Genomic DNA, 19,559 nt, shown 5'->3' with positions numbered 1-19,559 from the left:
AGAAAGGCATCCATAGCTGCAGCCTGGTGCTGCCTCCACAAAACCTCAGGAAGACTGGTGGCTGCTGCCGTAGTGGTCACTGTTAACCACAGTTGTGACCCTGGACTCTCAGCCTCAAGGAGTCCAAAATTCTGCTTCTCTAGCCACAGTACCCCACAAATCTTTCCCCTCATTCTCCTAAGTCTTTCTCTTACATTACGTTAATGTTTTCTTTCATCTCTCCTTATGTGTCTCTTGCCTATCAACTCTCCATGTCTATTTCCCAGCTGCATATTCATTCATTCAATCGTATTTATTGAGCACTTACTGTGTGCAGAGCACTGTACGAAGCGCTTGGTGAGTACAGGTTGGCAACATATAGAGACGGTCCCTACCCAACAATGGGCTTCTTTCCGAGCACTTTGTACGGTGGTTTGCACAGAGCATGTCCTTAATAAATATCATTACTCTTACTATCCAATTTAATCATTTTATAGCCTATTCTATTTTTCCTTTAATATTCCTAAGTTTCTCTCTGAAATAATCATGAATGGTGAATGAGAATCAGTTTGAAGACTTCAGAGAATCTGTGCAGAAGAACTGTTTATAGTGATAGTGATTTCTGTAGCTCTACTTACAGTCTGCTGGACTTGGACTGCAAAGAGTGATTAAATAGGCAGGGGTGCAGCCCATAGTAAATTTAGTCAGTCAATCAATCATATTTTTTGAGTGCTTACTGTGTGTGGATCACTTTACTAAGTGCTTGGGCAAGTACAACAATAAAAAGACACATTCCCTGCCCACAACAAGCTTACAGTCTAGAGGGGGAGAAAGACTTTAATACAAATGAATAAATTACAGATATGTACATAAGTGCTGTGGGTCTGGGAGCAGTGACAAATAAAGGGAGCAGGTCAGGGCAATGCAGTAGAGAGTGGGAGAAGAGGAAAGGAGGGCTCAGTCATGGAAGGCACCTTGGAGGAGATGTGCCTTCAATAAGGCTTTGAAAGGGGTTGGAGGGGTTGGGGTGGAAGGGAGTCGCTGTCTGTCGGATATGAGGAGGGAGGGGTTCCAGACCAGAAGTAAGACATGGATAAGAGTGCAGCGGTGAGATAGAAGCACATGCGATGGACCCATTAATGGCCAAAACTACCGCAGTGTAATGCTGATTATGTGCTGTAGCACTATGATCCGGAGGGCAATTGCCTTGATCATCTATCACATTCCCCACACCTTTTATAAAAGCAGCATAGTGTAGTGGAGAGAGCACGGGCCTGGGAGTTAGAAGGTCATGGGTTCTAACTCGGGGTCTGCCACCTGTCTGCTGTGTGACCATGGGCAAGTCACTTCATTTGAATATGTTTCAGTTACCTCACCTGTACAATGGAGATTGAGACTGTGAAACCCACATGGGATAGGGACTGTGTCCAACTCAGCGTGGCTCAGTGGGAAGACCACGCACAGGCTTTGGAGTCAGAGGTCATGGGTTCAAATCCCGGCTCTGCCACTTGTCAGCTGTGCGACTTTGGGCAAGTCACTTAACTTCTCTGTGCCTCAGTTACCTCATCTGTAAAATGGGGATTAGGACTGTGAGCCCCACATGGGACAACCTGATCACTTTGAAATCTCCCCATCGCTTAGAACAGTGTTTTGCACATAATAAGCGCTTAATAAATGCCATCAAAAAAACCCTCAATATGCTTGTATCCACCCCAGTGCTTGGTACAATGCTTTGCACATAATAAGCATTTAACAAAATACCATTTATGAACCTCAGAATTGATATTGTCTATCTGCAGAATTACCCACTAATTAATACTAATTGTGTTAAAGAAATGTTTTCTTTTGTTTGTGTTGACTCCCCCACCTTCAAGGTTCAGCAGGTGTTCCTGAAGTTGTGGGATGTGGAGAACAACCATTTTGTTTTCTATTTTTCCTGTTGATTCACTTCATGATTTTGTAAACTTCAATCAAACTTCTGTTCAGCCTTTGTCTTTCCAGATTGCAGATCTCTAGTCCTTTTAGTCCATCTTATAAGGAACCTCTCTCCTCCCATAATCATTTTAGTTGTCCTTCTCTCTTCTTTTGTCTATTCCATTTTGTCCTGTCTAATTTGTGACACTTGTGGTACTTACTGAATGCCTACTGTTTGCAGAGTACTGTACTAACCAGAACCACATCTGTATTTCAGGTGAAGACATACCATGGTTTTATACCGTAACAAAACTATGCACTTTGTTTTGTTTACCATTCCTTGTTAGATAAAGCTAGCATTCCCCCCCACACCTTTTTTTGGCTGCTGCCACACATCATATTAATTATTTAAAGAAACAGTAGACAGTGACTTGTAGATTTCTCTCCTGATTTATCATGACTGATAATTCACAGCCCATTACTTTCTTATAAGTTCTTTTCCTGGGTACATTCCCTTGTATTTGCTCACACTGAAGCTCATCTGCCAATTTTCTAACTACTATTTGACTTTATGAGATCTTTCTTCAGTTTATTCCCATTTGCATGGAACTCAGAAGACCTTAGTGTTATTTACAAAACTGGCAATTTAGTTGCACACTCCCTTTTCCAGATCATTTATGAAAATGTTAAGTAATTCTTGTCCCAGCACCAATCCTTGGGGACCAAATTATTAACACTCCACATCCTGGAAAATGGTTGTTTTATCCCTACCTTTGGTTTCCTATCTTTTAGCCATTTTTTCCCCCTCACAACAAAATGGGGGAATGCCATGATTACTGGATTTTAAAAAGGCTTTGGGATATAACCATGCCAATGTATTTCTGAAAATCTAAATACATTTTGCAGCTGGTTTCTTTCTAACCACATGCTCATAGATCTATTCAAGGAACTCCAGCAGATTATGCAGGCATAATTTCCCTTTGGAGAAACTATGTTGTCCTTCTCAAAGCCATCCTCTTACACAGGTTGTGTTTTTCTAAGTGTCTACTTATCACAAACTTGGCTATATATTCTATCATTTTTTTAAATATACAGGTGAGGCTACTAATCTGTATTTCCCAGAATCAACTGAAATCTTCATACATTGGAGTTAACTTGCTAATGAACTAGTATTAAAGTGCAGAAGTCATCAGAACAATAGATTACATGCTCTTGCCGGGAGTTTTGCAGTTCACTTGACAAGTTCCTACAGGTATCTAGAGGATGACATCCTGTCCTGGTGATTTATTTACATTTAGTTTAACTATGTGATCTAAAACATCCAATGTAGTTACCAAAATTTGATCTTGTTCTTCTGACCAGTCTGCTACAATAAACAATTTGGGTATAGGTCACCATACCCTCATAATGTCTTCCTTAAGCAAGAACAAAATTTATCAAAGCCCTCAAGAAGGACAACATTCATCAAACTCCTCAGGTCACTTTCATCTCTGAGCACAACTTTTATGTATCTGAAGATGATGTTGCTGATGGAGAAATCTGCTTATGGGTGTACATGTTCATCACAATCTGACTTGTTGAGTCCCCCGTGAAGTGTGACAATACACTCTATTTTGAACATAGGAGGGTGAATATGGTGGGGACTCAGCATTCACTGTATCTGGTTCTCCTGGCAGCTGGCACTCTGTTTCTCAGGTCTCCTGACTACTAGTCCTGTACTGTTTCTGGAGCAAAATCAGAAACTCTGGGAAAAAGAAAGTGCAGGAGACTGGGGGAGGAATGGGAGGGAGCAGTTTGGGTGTGACTGGGAGGGTGTCTGAGCCGAGTCACACTCGATATCCCAGCCCAGCTTTCAGAGAGCCTAGAGAAGTCTTCTCTCTCCCACAGGACATGCTTGCACCCTTCCCAGCTGGGACTGGAGCCTTGGTTCTGTCCTCATCCTGGGCATGGGGGTTTGAATAGGTCCTCCAGACCCGGGGTAGGGAGGGGCTTACCCCTGCATGGTGGCTCTTATGGAGGCTCTTTCAGAGAGAAGAGGACCTGTAGACCTGATTCATTAATTCATTCAATCCTATTTATTGAGCGCTTACCGTGTGCAGAACACTGTACTAAGTGCTTGGAAGTACAATTCAGCAATAGAGACAACCTCTGCCCATAACGGGTTTAGAGTCCAGAAGGGGAGGGACAGACTTCAAAACAAGTAAACAGGTATCAATATAAATAAATAGAATTATAGACATATACACATCAAAACAGTGTAATAGGCATTCATTCATTCATATATACAATCGTATTTATTGAGCATGTACTGTGTGCAGAACACTATACTAAGTGCTTGGAAAGAACAATTCAGCAATAGACACAATCCTTGCCCACAATGGGTTTACAGTCTAGAAGGGGGGAGACAGACATCAAAACAAGTAAACAGGCATCAATACAAATGAATAGAATTATCGATATATATACACAAGTGCTGTGGGGCGGGGAGGGGGGATAGATCAAAGGGTCAGGGTGACACGGATGGGAGGGGGAGCTAAGGAAAAGGGGGGCTTAGTCTGGGAAGGCCTCTTAGAGGAGGTGAGCCTTCAGTAGGGCTTTGAAGGGGGAAGTGTAATTGATGGATTTGGAGGGCATTCCAGGCCAGAGGTAGGACATGGGCCAGGGTTGACGGCAGAACAGGCTAGAATGAGGCACAGTGAGAAGGTTAGCACCAGAGGAGCGGAGTGTGTGGGCTGGAATGTAGAAGGAGAGAAGGGAGGTGAGGTAAGAAGGGGAAAGTTGATGGAGAGCTTTGAAGCCAACAGTGAGGCTTGATATGGAGGGTGATCGGCAACCACTGGAGGTTTTTGAGGATGGGGGTGACAATGCCCAGAACGTTTCAGTAGAAAGATAATCCAGGCAGCAGAGTTAAGTATGGACTGAAGTGGGGAGAGACAGGAGGTTGGGAGGTCAGAAAGGAAGCTGATGCAATAATCCAGTCGGGATACAATGAGTGACTGTACTAATGTGGTAGCTTATAAATAGAATAATCAATATAAATAAATAGAATTACAGATATGTACATATTTTAGAGTAATAATCCAGTGCTTAGAGCATTGCTTGGCACATAGTAAGTGCTTAACAAATACCATCATTATTATATACAAGTGCTGTGGGGCAGGGTCTGGGGGGTAGAGCAAAGGGAGTGAGTCAAGGCGATGTGGAGAGGAGGAGGAGGAGAGGAAAAGGGGGATTTAATGTGGGTGTTTTTTTCCCCTCCTCCCAGCTGCAAGCAAATCCCCCAGGTAATATAGAGTGCAATGCATTGAACCCTCAATTGCCTGCCCCTGACTTAGCTTCAGAGGGACTCTAAATCCTGCCTCCTCCACAACCACCCATCCCTTCTTCACAAGCAGTGATGAAATAGACCCTTAGGATACTTGAGAAAGGGATAGTCACTTTATAACGTTGCCTGGAAAATGGTCACTCTTTAGGGAATTTTCCAAACAGGAGGATCCCTATCCATAGACTTGAATTAGCTTCAGGGTACCTTGCGGAAAGCTTGTAAATGATGCTGATAGAAGGGTTCAAGGAGTAGGACTCATTCATTCATTCATTCATTTATTCATTCAATCGTATTTACTGAGCACTTACTGTGTGCACAGCACTGTACTAAGTGCTTGGAAAGTACAATTCAGCAAGAGAGACAATCCCTGCCCACACCAGGCTTACAGTCTAGAAGAGGGGAAACACACATCAAAACAAGAAAACAGGCATCAATATAAATAAATAGAATTATAGATATATACACATCAATATGGAACTGTGGCAGTACAGTGCTCTGCACACAGTAAGTGCTCAATAAATACGATTGAGTGAGTGAGTGAGGTCTAAGCTTCCAATGACAGGCAATATGCACTTCTGACAACATGAGCATATCAAGTGATCCCACTAATTCTCCATGTGGATTCTTACTTTGAATATATTTGACAAATCCTTTATCATTAGCTCTAACAACTTTTCCCAGGTCCTCTTCAAATCCATTTTGATTCTGCTTAATTTGGCCCTCAAAAAGGAATCTTTTAATTCATGACCAAAATGTGCTGGATTTCATTTTTCATTTAAATAATACTTGTGGAATTTAAATGTAGAGAGTACTGGTATTGGACATTATTTTGGCATTAAAGTGAGTCAATTGAATATTGGATTTACTGAACCCTGACTCAAAACAGTTTGTGCAAAAATTGGATGTCAAAGTGTAACGTGCCTCTCTGGTTCTATTATAACTTGATAGATAATTAACTGGATGCCAAGATAAATTTAAAAATAACATATTAAAAACCCCTTTGCTCTAAGTGTAATTATTCTGTAACTGTAATTCTGTACCTGTAACTGTAATTCTGTCACTGAGAAGCAGTGTGGCTCAGTGGAGAAGAGCCCGGGCTTTGGAGTCAGAGGTCATGGGTTCAAATCCCGGCTCCGCCAAATGTCAGCTGTGTGACTTTGGGCAAGTCACTTAACTTCTCTGGGACTCAGTTCCCTCATCTGTAAAATGGGGATGAATACTGTGAGCCCCCTGTGGGACAACCTGATCACCTTGTAACCTCCCCAGCGCTTAGAACAGTGCTTTGCACATAGTAAGTGCTTAATAAATGCCATAAAAAAACTGTAAAATTGAATTAATACAGTTGGAATTGCTCTATTCATTCAGAGTTTTCCCCTTTGTCTAAAGGGTATTTCCATTTCTTCCTCTTCCAAAATGTCCTTTGTAATGTATTACATAAAGAAACACTGAGATAAACAATTTTTAGGACTACAGAATAGATTTCCTTGCTCTCAGGCATTTTAAGGTTCGCCACCTCTTTTCAATGGGAGAATCCAAGTACTGTCTCTTAGACAAATGGTGTTGGCTTAAAGCAGCAAGTTGGAAAGGAGTAAAACCTTCAATATTGCCAAAATGAGTTATGTCTACAAGCTTCAAAACACATGTGTCTGAAAACCCTGTTGACTCAAAAGATACTGCAACAAATCTCTTAATGAAACTATAATACTGCCAACAAGGTGCTTTTAGTTTATAACATGCAAGAATCCTTAAAAGATACTTTACCCCAAACAGAGTAATACTGAAATCCTCAATAGGATAAAAAATTTCTTTTAGGAAAAATCCTTTCCCAACAAAGATAACAGTAAAAATCTGATGAGTTAAGCTGCTTTGGCTTTCTTCCCATAAGAGAAGACCTCATCTGACAAGGTTGATCATAGCATGCTTTCATGTGCCTGCATGTCAGGAATTAACATCTTAACTCAGGTTAAATAAATCTGGCAATAACCTATTCATCTTCTAAACTATTTTTCTTAGTACTGCTATGCTTATATCTCAATTCATTTTCTGTAGCTTGCAATGCTTAGATAACCATGGTAACTGTTGGTTTAGAAACACTACTGATAATCTTCAACAAAAATGATGCTTATATTATATTCCCATCGTTACCTAAATCTGACTTCTTCCTTTCACTGTTTCATGGAAGAAATTTCAAATATTTTAATATTGCAAAGGTAGTGATTGTGTCTATCAACTTTATTGTAGTGTACTCTACCAAATGTTGAGTATGATGCTCTGCACACAGAAAGCGTTCAATAAGTTCCAATCAACGATTGATGACTGACAGATTCATATATCAGGTTACTGAAAATTGTGAAACTACCTAAATTGAAATTTGTAAAGAGTGGATTGATGTTGGTTTTCACCTATTCTATAAATATCTTCAGAAGATTAAACAATATTTCAAGCATACTAACAATTGCAATCCACAGACTCTTGGCATTTCAATGATTTTTGCCTATTAATGTTACAAATGCAGCATGGTCTACTGGATAAAGCATAGGCCTGACAGTCAGAAGGACCTAGGTTCTAATCCCTGCTTCATCACTTATCTATATGCTGTTTGACCTTGGGCAAGCCACTTAACTTTTCTGTGCCTCAGTTACCTCATCTGTGAAGTGGGGATTAAGACTGTGAGCCCCACGTGGGACATGGACTATGTCTAACCTGATTAAATTGTATCTACCGCAGAGCTTAGTCTGGCACATAGTAAGAACTTAACAAATGCCATAAAAATGTAATAATTTCAAGAACTAGCTATAATAGAAAATCCAGCCCAAAATGCTTGGTGCTTAACCTGTTGAAAATAATGGGAATATTATTTAGATCCTCTCTTTACTGTGAACCAATTGGCATTAACATGAATATTTTAGCTCTTCAAACACTTTTGTGGCCCCAGTATAGAACTCATTGTTCGTGATCCTGTCTTGCCTTCTGATGTTAACTGTAGTACATGGGTCGTGTTGACTATGTCTGACATAGTATCCATGAACAGTTCAGATTTCACAGCTGTATGAGAGGTTAGACATTACAACTGCCCTACAGACTTTCAGTTTAGTCTATAGATTAATGCAAATTTGACACCACAACCCAACTGGTCTCTCAAAGGAAATATGGCCTTCTCAATTGTCTTTTTCTACATCTTTGCCTATCTGGTGCCATTGAATAATATGGGGACGTAAGCAATGCCACTACTGAGGCAGAACAATGATCTATCTAGCCCAGTACTCTGTCTCCAGCATTGGAGGAACTGTAGGATGGCTGCCCTCCTAGGGAATACATGCCAATGGTTAGGGATGTACCCTCCCCTATAACTTTCCTTTAGTAATTTACTATAAGCCCCTTATTCTTGAACCTTTTGATATTACCATGCTAATACAATCACTCATCCTATCTCACTTAGATTACTGCATCAGCCTCCTTGCTGATCTCCCATCTGCCTGTCCCTCCCCATTCCAGTCCATACTTCACTTCGCTGCCTGGATCATCTTTATACAGAAAAGTTCAGGACATGCCAACCCCCGTCCTTGAAAATCTCCAATAGGCTCTCCAGAGCCTATTCACCTCTGTATCAAACGAAAAGTCCTCACCATTGGCTTTAAAGCACTGCATCACCGTGATCCCTGCTACCCCACCTCCCTTCTCTCCTTTTAGAACCCAGCCCACATACTTCACTTCTCTAGTGCTAACCTTCTCACTGTGCCTCTATCTTACCTGTCTTGCTACCAACCCCTGGCCCACTTCCTGCCCCTGGCCTGGAATGCCCTCCCTCCTCAAATCCAATAGACGATTACTCTCCCCTCCTTCAAAGCCTTATTGAAGGCAAATCTCTTCCAAGAGGCCTTCCCAGACTAAGCCCCTTTTCCTCATCTCTCACTCCCTTTTGCATCACCCTGACTTGCTCCGTATGCTATTTACCTTCCTCCCAACCCCACAGCACTTATGTATATATCTTTAATTTTATTTATTTGAATTGCTATCTTCTAGACTGTGAGCTAATTGTGGGCAGGGAACATCTTGTAATGTATTGTACGTTCTCAAGCACTTAGTACAGTGCTTTGCATATAGTAAGTGCTTAATAAATTCGATTGAATGAATGAATAAATGAATATTTGGGGGCAGAGGGAGACATATGTCTTCCTATAGCAATGAATTCCACATGTTTACCACCTGCTGCATGAAGAAACCTACTGCCTTCAAGCTTCAATAGGTGCCAGTTCATCCTGCTGGGTTATTTGGTGAACAACAATTCAGTGTTCACCCTTGTCTCAAAATCATAAAGACTTTGTACACTTTAATCATGAGTTTTCTCAGTTTTGACATTCCATACCAAAGAGAACTAACATTTTCAATTTATCCACCCTTGGACGTTCTCCACCCCATTGAAAATCTTGGGCGCCATTCTCCAAACCTTCTCCCGCATTATTAAAGTTGCAAAACAAGCTAGCACATGGTGGGAGACAGAGATAGAGATTATCCCAGATATCTACAGTGAACCCAAAACAAGGACTTCAGTGTATCCCTAAAAGAATGCCTTAGGCATACTGCCCTGACACCCTTGCAGAGTAGAGATAGCCCCACAGTCAAGGAGTGTGAAGAAGCAGCGTGGCTCAGTGGAAAGAGCACGGACTTTGGAGTCAGAGGTCATGGGTTCAAATCCCAGCTCTGCCCATTGTCAGCTGTGTGATTTTGGGCAAGTCACTTAACTTCTCTGTGCCTCAGTTACCTCATCTGTAAAATGGGGATTAAGACTGTGAGCCCCCCCGTGGGACAACCTGATCACCTTGTAACCTCCCCAGCACTTAGAACAGTGCTTTACACATAGTAAGCACTTAACAAATGCCATCATTATTATTATTAAGGAGGAAATCAGAAAGTATCGGAAACAGCACACCTTTCATTGAGGGTAAGGCTCTACAAAGAATAGTTAACCTGTCAGCATGTGGAAAACATGGCCCTTGTGCCAATAAGCAACAAACTTCACACTGCAGCTAGACCCATGATGAATGGCAAAGACATAATGGGCTACCAAGCAAGATCTGCTAACAGGGAGGAAATAGGCCATTCAGTAACCTGCACAGGTTTTTCTTTAACATTTGGGTCTCCGAGAAAATGTCACAGGAGTCTAACAATAATCACCATTTTAATAAAGAAAATGGAAAACAGCTGTATGCAGAAACAACATTTGAATTACGTTTGCATATGTCTCTAGGTAGATATGCCCAAGTACTTAGTCTGTGCTCTAGATAGAATGCAAAGTATATGGCCTTTTTCCCTTTTTCCATTTTTTCCTGGGGTTCTGTTTCTGTTGTTATCTTCCACTGGTCCTATAGACTTCTGACAACTCTGTTTTTTGTTCTTATGCAGTAGCTTTGTTCCATTCTGTGAGTAACCGGCTTGAAGTCTTTGTTTCATGCATCTGTCTACGTTTAAACATGTTTCTGTGAGTCTCTGTATGGGTGTGTGTTGGAGGGGCCATGTAGGGAAAAAATCTGCATAAATATGTTTGTGAGACCATGGGAATGTGTGAGTTCATGTTTGTGTAGATTTGTATGTGGCAAGAGTTTAGGGAAGGGCTACAATTATCTATTCAGCAATGCATGCAAAGAAATAGAAAACGAAATGAAGGAGGGCAGCATGTCTTTTGAAAGAGTGTTAGGAGTTGCCCTAAATGGGAAAACAAGTCTAATACCCAACTCCTGTCCTTCTCTCCTTGTCCCTTCCTCTAATTGTTGCTGTGTATCCGGAAGGCATATGCCCCACATCTCTGGCTCTGCATTGCCACCAACAAGGCTCATGTCAGGAGGCTGGGCAAACATTTCCCTGATCTCCCTGACAATCATCTGACTTCACCTGACCTCCCACTGCCAGCCTGGAACCGGGGGATCTTGAATGGAGACTCAATGAAAACAAGCAGAATATTCCCCAGTCAAATGGCAGGGAAGGGATTCTGTTATGGGAGCCTTAAAGATCACCAGGATTTTGCATACATAAGCTCACACCCCCAGTCTGCAGCAGCTCCCATGAAATTGAATCACCCTCCACATTATTGACCCAGTCCAGCTATCTGTCCATCAGCTACCAATAAGATTGTGGGAAGAGATGATAAAGAGTAGAGGCAGGTCACTCTGTACTGATCCTGGCTGTGGATCTCTGGGGCAAACACCAAAGAAAGGAAACGGGACTTGCTAAGAGATGCTAAGGAACAGAGATAGGTCACTCTATCTTGCTCCTGGTTATGGAACTCTGATATGAGGAGCACCAAAAGTGAGAAAAAAGGAGGCAGAGAATGAAAGAAAAAGGGAAGAATAAGAAAAGTGAGGTAGATAGACTGTTAGTTCATTCATTCATTCAATCATATTTACTGAGCGCTTACTGTGTGCAGAGCACTGTACTAAGCGCTTGGGAAGTACAAGTTGGCAACATATAGTTCACTGTGGGTGGGGGTCGTGTCTCCCAACTCTGTTGTACTGTACTTTCCCAAGTGCTTAGTACAGTGCTCTGCATGCAGTAAGTGCTCAATACATACCATTGATTGATTGATTGAGAGGTATGTCACTTAAAATTTGCAAATTTAACTGGGAATTTTAATGAATTTTATTTTTTTTCAAACATAAAAAACTAACTGGGCAAAGAAAAAAAAAGTTGAATTTGCTAAAGGAATATTGCAAATTTCAAAGTGGAAATATGTCAGCAAGAAAAAAATTAAATTCAAGCAATAACTGACCCTAAAATCTATGTGCATTTTGGGAGATAGCCCATATATTTTTCCCAATTTTTTGGATTTACATAGGAACACATTAATGTCAATGATCCCAGTTCTTCCCCTCCCTTGCTGTGTGACCTCCGGCAAATCACTTAACTTCTCTGTACCTCATTTTCCTCATCTGTAAAATGGGGATTAAATCCTTGTTCTTCACACCCTAAGAACATGGGAACTGTGTTTGATCTATTGATTGTATCTACCCCAGTACTTAGCATGTTGCTTGGCAAATAGTAAGCATGGCACAATTATCATTATATGTCACTACATATAATTCTAGAGAAAATATACAACACTAACTCACAGCACTTATAAACATTCCTAAAATCATTCATTTAAAAATATTTATGGAGCACATGCCATGGCAAGGTAAATTCCTTTAATAGAAGTATCACGGTCAAAGATAGAGGTGCCCAAGTTCATTTTTAATATGCTGTAGGTCTTTGAAGTTTAACAAAATTGAAAATAACAAAATGCAGAAAATATTTTATGATGCAGCTTTGCTGACTTTAAAGAATAAAATTCAAAATTGCCCCTGCCCTTTTAGAGGTCTATTATGTGGAAATGTGTGCTGTGGTTTCACACCACAGGCAGCATTTTGGCTCTTTCATGAATAACCACAGAGGAGGATTCTGTATTGCAGTACAGTGTCATGAATGAGAAATGTAGGTTAGCATACTAATACCATATGACAAAGTTCAATAGTGAGGAGAACTGGATAAAATGGTACATAATATCAGAGCACAAGCCTGAAGCAGAAACATCAAAGGGTTAAAATATGTAAGCATAGGCAATAACTGGTTTTCTTGGGGTTGCGATTAACACTGAGGTTCTGCTGTTATTTAGGGAATTCTCTCAATAGACAGTTCCCGCTAAGCAGAACCTGACAGAGGGAACCAAAGCACATTAGAATTGGAATTTATATTTCTCAGGTTACTATATTTTGGATTTAGCATGAGTTTTGGTTTATAACTGGAAGCCAAGGTGAGATGACATTCAGAATTCAACTACGTTTTCAGTTGCACTACATACATAACTATTTCACCTTTAAAAGAAAACATAAAGCATTATTATTATTGTCGTTCATAATAATAAATTTTCATCTTTCTTTGAAGACCCTCCTAATGCCAAACTGCTTGTCTCAGATTTGGACAAAGGGTAATAGTTGGCAGTGTTTTAAAAGAGAAGGTTTTACCAAATGAAGTTTAAAGGAAGGGCACTAGACAAATTAAACCTGTGATTAACAATGGTAATCAGTTGTTATGTACATTAGCATTTCCCAAATACAGTTGCAACAGAACTGTGAAACTCACAGGGTCACAAGTCATAGTTAAATCATAACATTTCATAGATTTCAGAAAAGTAAATTTGAGATTCCTTGATATTTTCCAGTAGGAGAGCTCACACAAATAATAAAGCATGTTTCTTGGCTAATATCACTACTGAGGAATCACTATTGATTTGTTTTTCAAACTACTTTTAACTACTAGTAAATATGTCTGTAGACAGCTCTGCTTTGGGGCCAGGGAAAGAGCACTGCTTTGGGAATCAGGAGATTTAGTTTCTTGTTCCTTCTGGGGCTATGCCAGCAGTGGTGAAGAACCACATAGGGTGTTCTGTGAACGGGCCCAGCGGAAATCCTGAAAAATAGCTGGTGAATACCATGGTTCCTTCAGAGCAACCTTTGGCCCTATGGGTCATTGCACTATGGCTCATCATTGGCATTATGATGTGGTGACTTTGTTTATAAATGGTTTCTGCAGTGCATTTCACAATGCACTCCATCCCTGGTGGTTCACTCGTTCACTGAACTCTGTGCTTAAGGAGGAATAAGAAGGTGCAGGTGGCACTGCCCCAGTCACTAACAATATAATCAATTCATCTGTGCAGCCTCTCGGTTGCGGAGAGACTCCATGTTTTCATTTGAGCATGTCATAGAACATAGCAAAGTCCCTCAAAGGTGTCAAGCTTTCCTATTTCTTTAGAGCCATCTTTTTCTGAGTCAGTTTTGAGTTGAGAAGCTATAATGCCACCATTTGGGTTAATTCTCTAGAATTGATTCACATTTCACAAAATTTCCATTTGCATGGTCTCACTGTGTTTGTTGTTGTTTGCTATGCAGAGGCCTTGTAGGGCAGCTACATTCACTTGTTGCAGTAATTTAAGATTTGGTGCAGGAAAAAGGACTGGGTGAAGATCAATCATATTAATTCTACTGAAACTAGGAGAGTGAAATATTTTTATAACTGACTCTCAATGACCATGAGAATTGAGAGGGAACCTTTGGGGCCACTGATCTTACAATTTGCGGGATGTCATAGTCCAAAACTAGGCACTTTTTGATCATGTTCCAGCTGGTTATGGAAGTGCAATAATAATAATAAAAATAATAACAATAATAATGGTATTTGTTAAGCACTTACTATGAGCAGAGCACTGTTCTAAGTGCTGGGGAGGTTACAAGGTGATCAGGTTGTCCCACGGGGGGCTCACAGTCTTCATCCCCATTTTCCACATGAGGGAACTGAGGCCCAAAGAAGTGAAGTGACTTGCCCAAAGTCACCCAGCTGACAATTGGCGGAGCTGGGATTTGAACCCATGACCTCTGACTCCAAAGCCCGGGCTCTTTCCACTGAGCCATGCTGCTTCTCTAAGCAGCAAGCAATTTAAGTGAACAAAAACAGCTGAGGGTCAGGGTCAGGGCCAGGTACGCTGAGTAGTTTAGTTGGAATAGTCTCATTCCCAGGATAATAATGATGGCATTTGTTAAGCGCTTACTATGTGCTGAGCACTGTTCTGATGATGACATTTTTTATTAAGCACTTACTATGTGTAAAGCACTGTTCTAAGCGCTGGGGAGGTTACAAGGAGATCAGGTTGTCCCACGGGGGGCTCACAGTCTTCATCCCCATTTGACAGATGAGGGAACTGAGGTGGAGAGAAGTTAAGTGACTTGCCCAAAGTCACACAGCTGAGAATTGGCAGGGGTAGATACAAAGTAATCAGGTTGTTCCCATGTGGGGCTCATTATTATTCCCCATTTTACAGATGAGGTAACTGAGGCAGAGAGAAGTCAAGTGACTTGCCCAAAAACACATAGCTGATCAGTGGCAGAGCTGGGATTAGAACCCATGACCTCTGACTCCCAAGCCCAGGCTCTTTCCACTATGCCACGCTGAAGATTTATGGGCTTTCCTAAAGGCACCCAAAAGAAACCTGAAAAATCTGGCTAAACCAGGATGTATGGACACTGACATACGCAGTTCAATTCTTCACCACTTCTCACTCAGGTCCTTTTCGGCAGGAATCAAGAATATTTTTTAGAGATATTGATATTTTTGTTACTGCAGATGGACAGGGTGAAATGTGAACTTTTCTGATTTGGACATTACCAATTTTAAATAGTCGGTGGCCAAACTAGCCTGGGGGTGAGATTAGCCTATGAAAACATCGGTAGGGGTGACAAAGGTGGCATTCAAAGAAGGAATCAGAGGGTCACGAAAGGCCCCAAATTCCTGTTGGGAACAGAGCCTCCTCCTTAAATTAAAGCAAAACAAGTAACTTTTTTTACTGAGGTGTCTGTTCTCTACAGGTGGTTACAATCCACTGTTATTGAAGTACAGAAACTAACACCTGATAATTACATATCTGCTCACCAATAACAACATTAGCTGAACCACACAGGATAGAAAAACAAATGTACCAAATGCCAGGTATACAACCAGGTACAAAAGGTGCCCTCAAAAGTCAGATTGACGATACTGAATGAAAGGAATGTTGTTATGTCAAACAGTTTATCCTGTTTGCAATTCACTTTCTTCATATTGTTGACATTCTGGGCTTGATCATTTAAAAATAAAAATAAGAAGCAGTTCACATAGGGTGTAAAAATCAGTTAAAATTGTGAGAGCTTTTTTTCTTTATAAATGTCATTTCCTTCCTTTTACTTCTTAAAGATAAATGAGCACCAAATCAAATAGCCTTGTTGATTTCTCAACTAAAATGTGAGTAAACCTTATGTAATTTTACACTGTTTTATGCCAAAGTCAATGTTCATAGCCAAGGAATTTATTATGGAAATTCTGAACAAGCCTAAGTTTCATCTTGCCAAGCAATTTGGAAAAGGTGTCTTATCTCAAAACTCAAAGAATGAGATATTTTGTAACTTTCCACTGAAAGTCTGAGATAGCTACATGATGAGTATCTTATTAAGGGAGGGGGGAAATGAAAGGAGGAGGAGAGGAAAGAAAAAGCATAACATACACAAGAAAAGACAAAAACTAAGAGGAAGGAGAAAGGAAAACATTTAGATTCTCTGAGTGATGGAAATAAATACCAAAGCTATTAGTTTCAGTTCAAAGAGCATGTCACTTTATGCTGTTTATTATTTCTTGGAAGTATTTATTTTATCTAGAAATATCCAAAATGGCAAAAGGGATCCTGAAGGTAAGAGCCAGAGCAACTGACCTGGTCTGGAGAGGGTCTGTGATTGGAATGCTGGGACCTCCCAGGAGAGCGGTGATGGTGGTGGTGATGATGGTGGTGGTAATGGTGATGATCCTCATCATAATTGTCTGCCATCAGTTTCATTCTGTTCTGTGTCTGCATGGGACCAGAAGAGGAAAATTTTCATTAGATCTTGGAAGATCAATCCAAATGATTCTTTGAAAAATTTTCAGTATTCCTATTACCCCTTTTCATTTCCATATTGAAAGCTATTTATTCAAACCAAATTGAAATTAAGGAAAGAAAATCCTGGGGAAAATGTAAGGGATCATTCACAACACACTTAGAGAAAACACATTTCCCTAACCCTCTTTATTTGACTTTGGCTTCCCCTTGTGATTTTGAGGGCATTCATGATTTACTTAATTCTTAACTTCTAACTTGTTGAGCAAGCCCCCAACTCAAGTCAAATAAAGAATAATAAATGCCACCATAGTAAACAACTTAAAGCGGAAGCAAGAAGTGAATATGGGACTTGAATGTAACACAATTCAAGAACCAGGCACACATTCACAGACATGGAGTGACCTTGAGAGCAGTGAAATCAATGGAAATTCTGATGCAGCTGACAAAATAACCAAAGTAGATGATGCCATTAGTTTTCTACAGTATAATGAAAACTTATGCTCTAGAGTATCAATCGATCATATTTATTGAGTGCATACTATGTGCTGAGCACTGTACTAAGCATTTGGGAGAGTGAAAAACATTTTCTTCACTATTGATGACATTGAGGAATCATTTTCTTTCTTTAGGAGGGAAGGTATAGCTCGATAAAGTCCAAAATTGTTATTTCATACAGTTGATCACCTTAAATTGTTTTTAAACATTAAGGCTAACACTTTACTTCATAAACCTCAATGGAATTGGAGCTCTGTTTCAAGTGGGATAAGGAATTGACAGTGGAAAATAGGATGTATTCGCCCTACTACATCATTTCAGTAGCAACTAAGGACTTATGAGATCACCAAATCAAACATTCTACCATACAAGAGACAATTCCACTATAGAAAACATATCCCATTTCCATTCATTTCTAAGGATATCATACTGTGAGTGGCATTTCAGCCTCCAAAGTCAGAGTATCAAATGTGTTTCTGGTGTTGCAGTGCCATTACCCTATGCAATGATTCTGAGGGTATGATGAGACAGCAAACCTCACGGCCTTGATGGAAAGCATGCTGTGAGATAGAAAATGCTCTTTTCAGAGTATTACCCCATTATTATAAATGTCCTAGATAGCAATAGAAATAACAGCTTTATATAGATAGTAATACTATACTTTGAGTTTGATAATTCAATTCTTCGAATTCATAGAATGCTTCCTCAAAATACTGGACATGTAATTTTCATTTATTTATCCTTATAACAAGGACATTCTACTATCATTTTGCAGCCGGTAAAATTAACACAGAAACACACAGAAGGCAAAACAGAGGGTTATTTCACCAGAGAGTTCTTATTGCTAAACACTTTGAACCAATGATAAATTATAGGAACTACTTGCTTCCCAACTCAACAGATAAGATCATAAGATCATTCTTATCAATAAACTAAACTTTGAAATTTCACCCTATACCTGGAGGGCCTTTGGCAAAATATTTGAACAAAATTAAAATGCCTATATGCAGATTCAAACAATGAAACCATAAACATTTCATCCAAAATTAATTTTTAAAATCCTAGGATATGCTTGGCAGCTGCTTGTTGCACTTTCATGAGTGTTTATCCATTTAAGGTGCCTATAGACACAATGGGCAATTTATTTGTGATGAGAAAATGTCTGGAACTGTACTCTGTGCCAGTCTTTGAGGAGTCTCTCAGTTTGGATATTTACTTGAAAACTTATTCCTTAAATTATGCCTTTATTTCTAGTACTCGACTGCTCATCCAGAAACCTATTTTGTGAACCACTGAGATACTGAATCTAGAATTGCTTCTTCTACCAACAGAAACACTTGAAGAATAACAAAAACAATGAGGCATACTTTGGCTGATAGAAGAAATTACTCTCAAAAGGACAAAAGAGGGAGAACAAGTGAATAAATAATAACTGTTATTAAAGACATTATAATGTCTTTATCCTTTGGGAAGCTGCTGAGATTTTATAAGATTATTTTCTTACCAATGATTAGCCTTCAGTTGCCTACCTTTGAACTGTATTCCATAAAAGAATGCATAAGCTAAACAAGTTGATATATGCAATCCTAATTGTGTCTCCTGTAATGAGGTGTCAGTGATTAAACATGCCATGGGATAAGGATAAATGAATGATGTCATCTTTCCAATTTGGTGCTGAAATATAAATCAACCACTTCTTATATTTCTTCCTTGTGGACACCAGATCTGGTTGAAATATACACATAGCGATTGTTACTGGAGGAGGCAGCTTCTTTAGGTTGCTCTGTGCTGAAGCAGTAGAGGTGTTAAACAGAGTTGAAAAATCTGTTTGGTTATAGATGCAAACTTTTTTGAATATTTCACCCAGAAAAATGGAAGAAACATTATTTTACTGTATATTCATTCAATCATATTTATTGAGCGCTTACTGTGTGCAGAGCACTGTACTAAATGCTTGGGAAGTACAAGTCAGCAACATAAAGACGATCCCTATCCAACAACGGGGTATATGATTTTCTCTACATATAAAAATGTTTTTGACCAGCAATCTCCTGAAAATTATTTTTTAAAAACCCTATAAATTTTGTTCTGTTTCAAGTAATGATTGAATGGTGGATATTTTTACATCCCTTACAGAATTCTGGGCTATAGGAAAAACACAATGCAATCTTTTATTATCTGAAATTTGGAGTACATTTACAGGAAATGGGAAAACAAAAATGACTAGAAAGAACAGAAGCTTATAATTTCCATATGAACATTTTAAAAGGGGATTTTATTCACACATATAAAACCAGGGCTTATTTATCATGGGATATTAATTTTGTATCTTTATAGATATCTTATAATGCCTTAATTTATTAAGTAGAAAACAAAGACAAATAAAGTTATCCTGAATGGGAGACAAATGTAGTG

At 39.7% G+C, this 19,559-nt stretch overlaps 1 protein-coding gene across 9 annotated transcripts in view; it reads right to left on the bottom strand.

The window, feature by feature from the left end:
* The window catches only part of ERC2 (ELKS/RAB6-interacting/CAST family member 2), a 1,114,913-nt gene that overhangs the window by 258,513 nt on the left and 836,841 nt on the right, over positions 1–19,559 (bottom strand). For all 9 annotated transcript variants that reach the window (XM_038740432.1, XM_038740438.1, XM_038740433.1 and 6 more), the window contains one exon: positions 16,485–16,619. In XM_038740432.1, the coding sequence (XP_038596360.1) occupies positions 16,485–16,619 (135 nt within the window). The remainder of the gene's footprint in view (positions 1–16,484; positions 16,620–19,559) is intronic.

The sequence above is a fragment of the Tachyglossus aculeatus genome, chromosome X1 (assembly GCF_015852505.1).
Source record: "Tachyglossus aculeatus isolate mTacAcu1 chromosome X1, mTacAcu1.pri, whole genome shotgun sequence".
NCBI lineage: Eukaryota > Metazoa > Chordata > Mammalia > Monotremata > Tachyglossidae > Tachyglossus > Tachyglossus aculeatus.
This window is presented reverse-complemented; position numbering and strand designations above follow the sequence as displayed.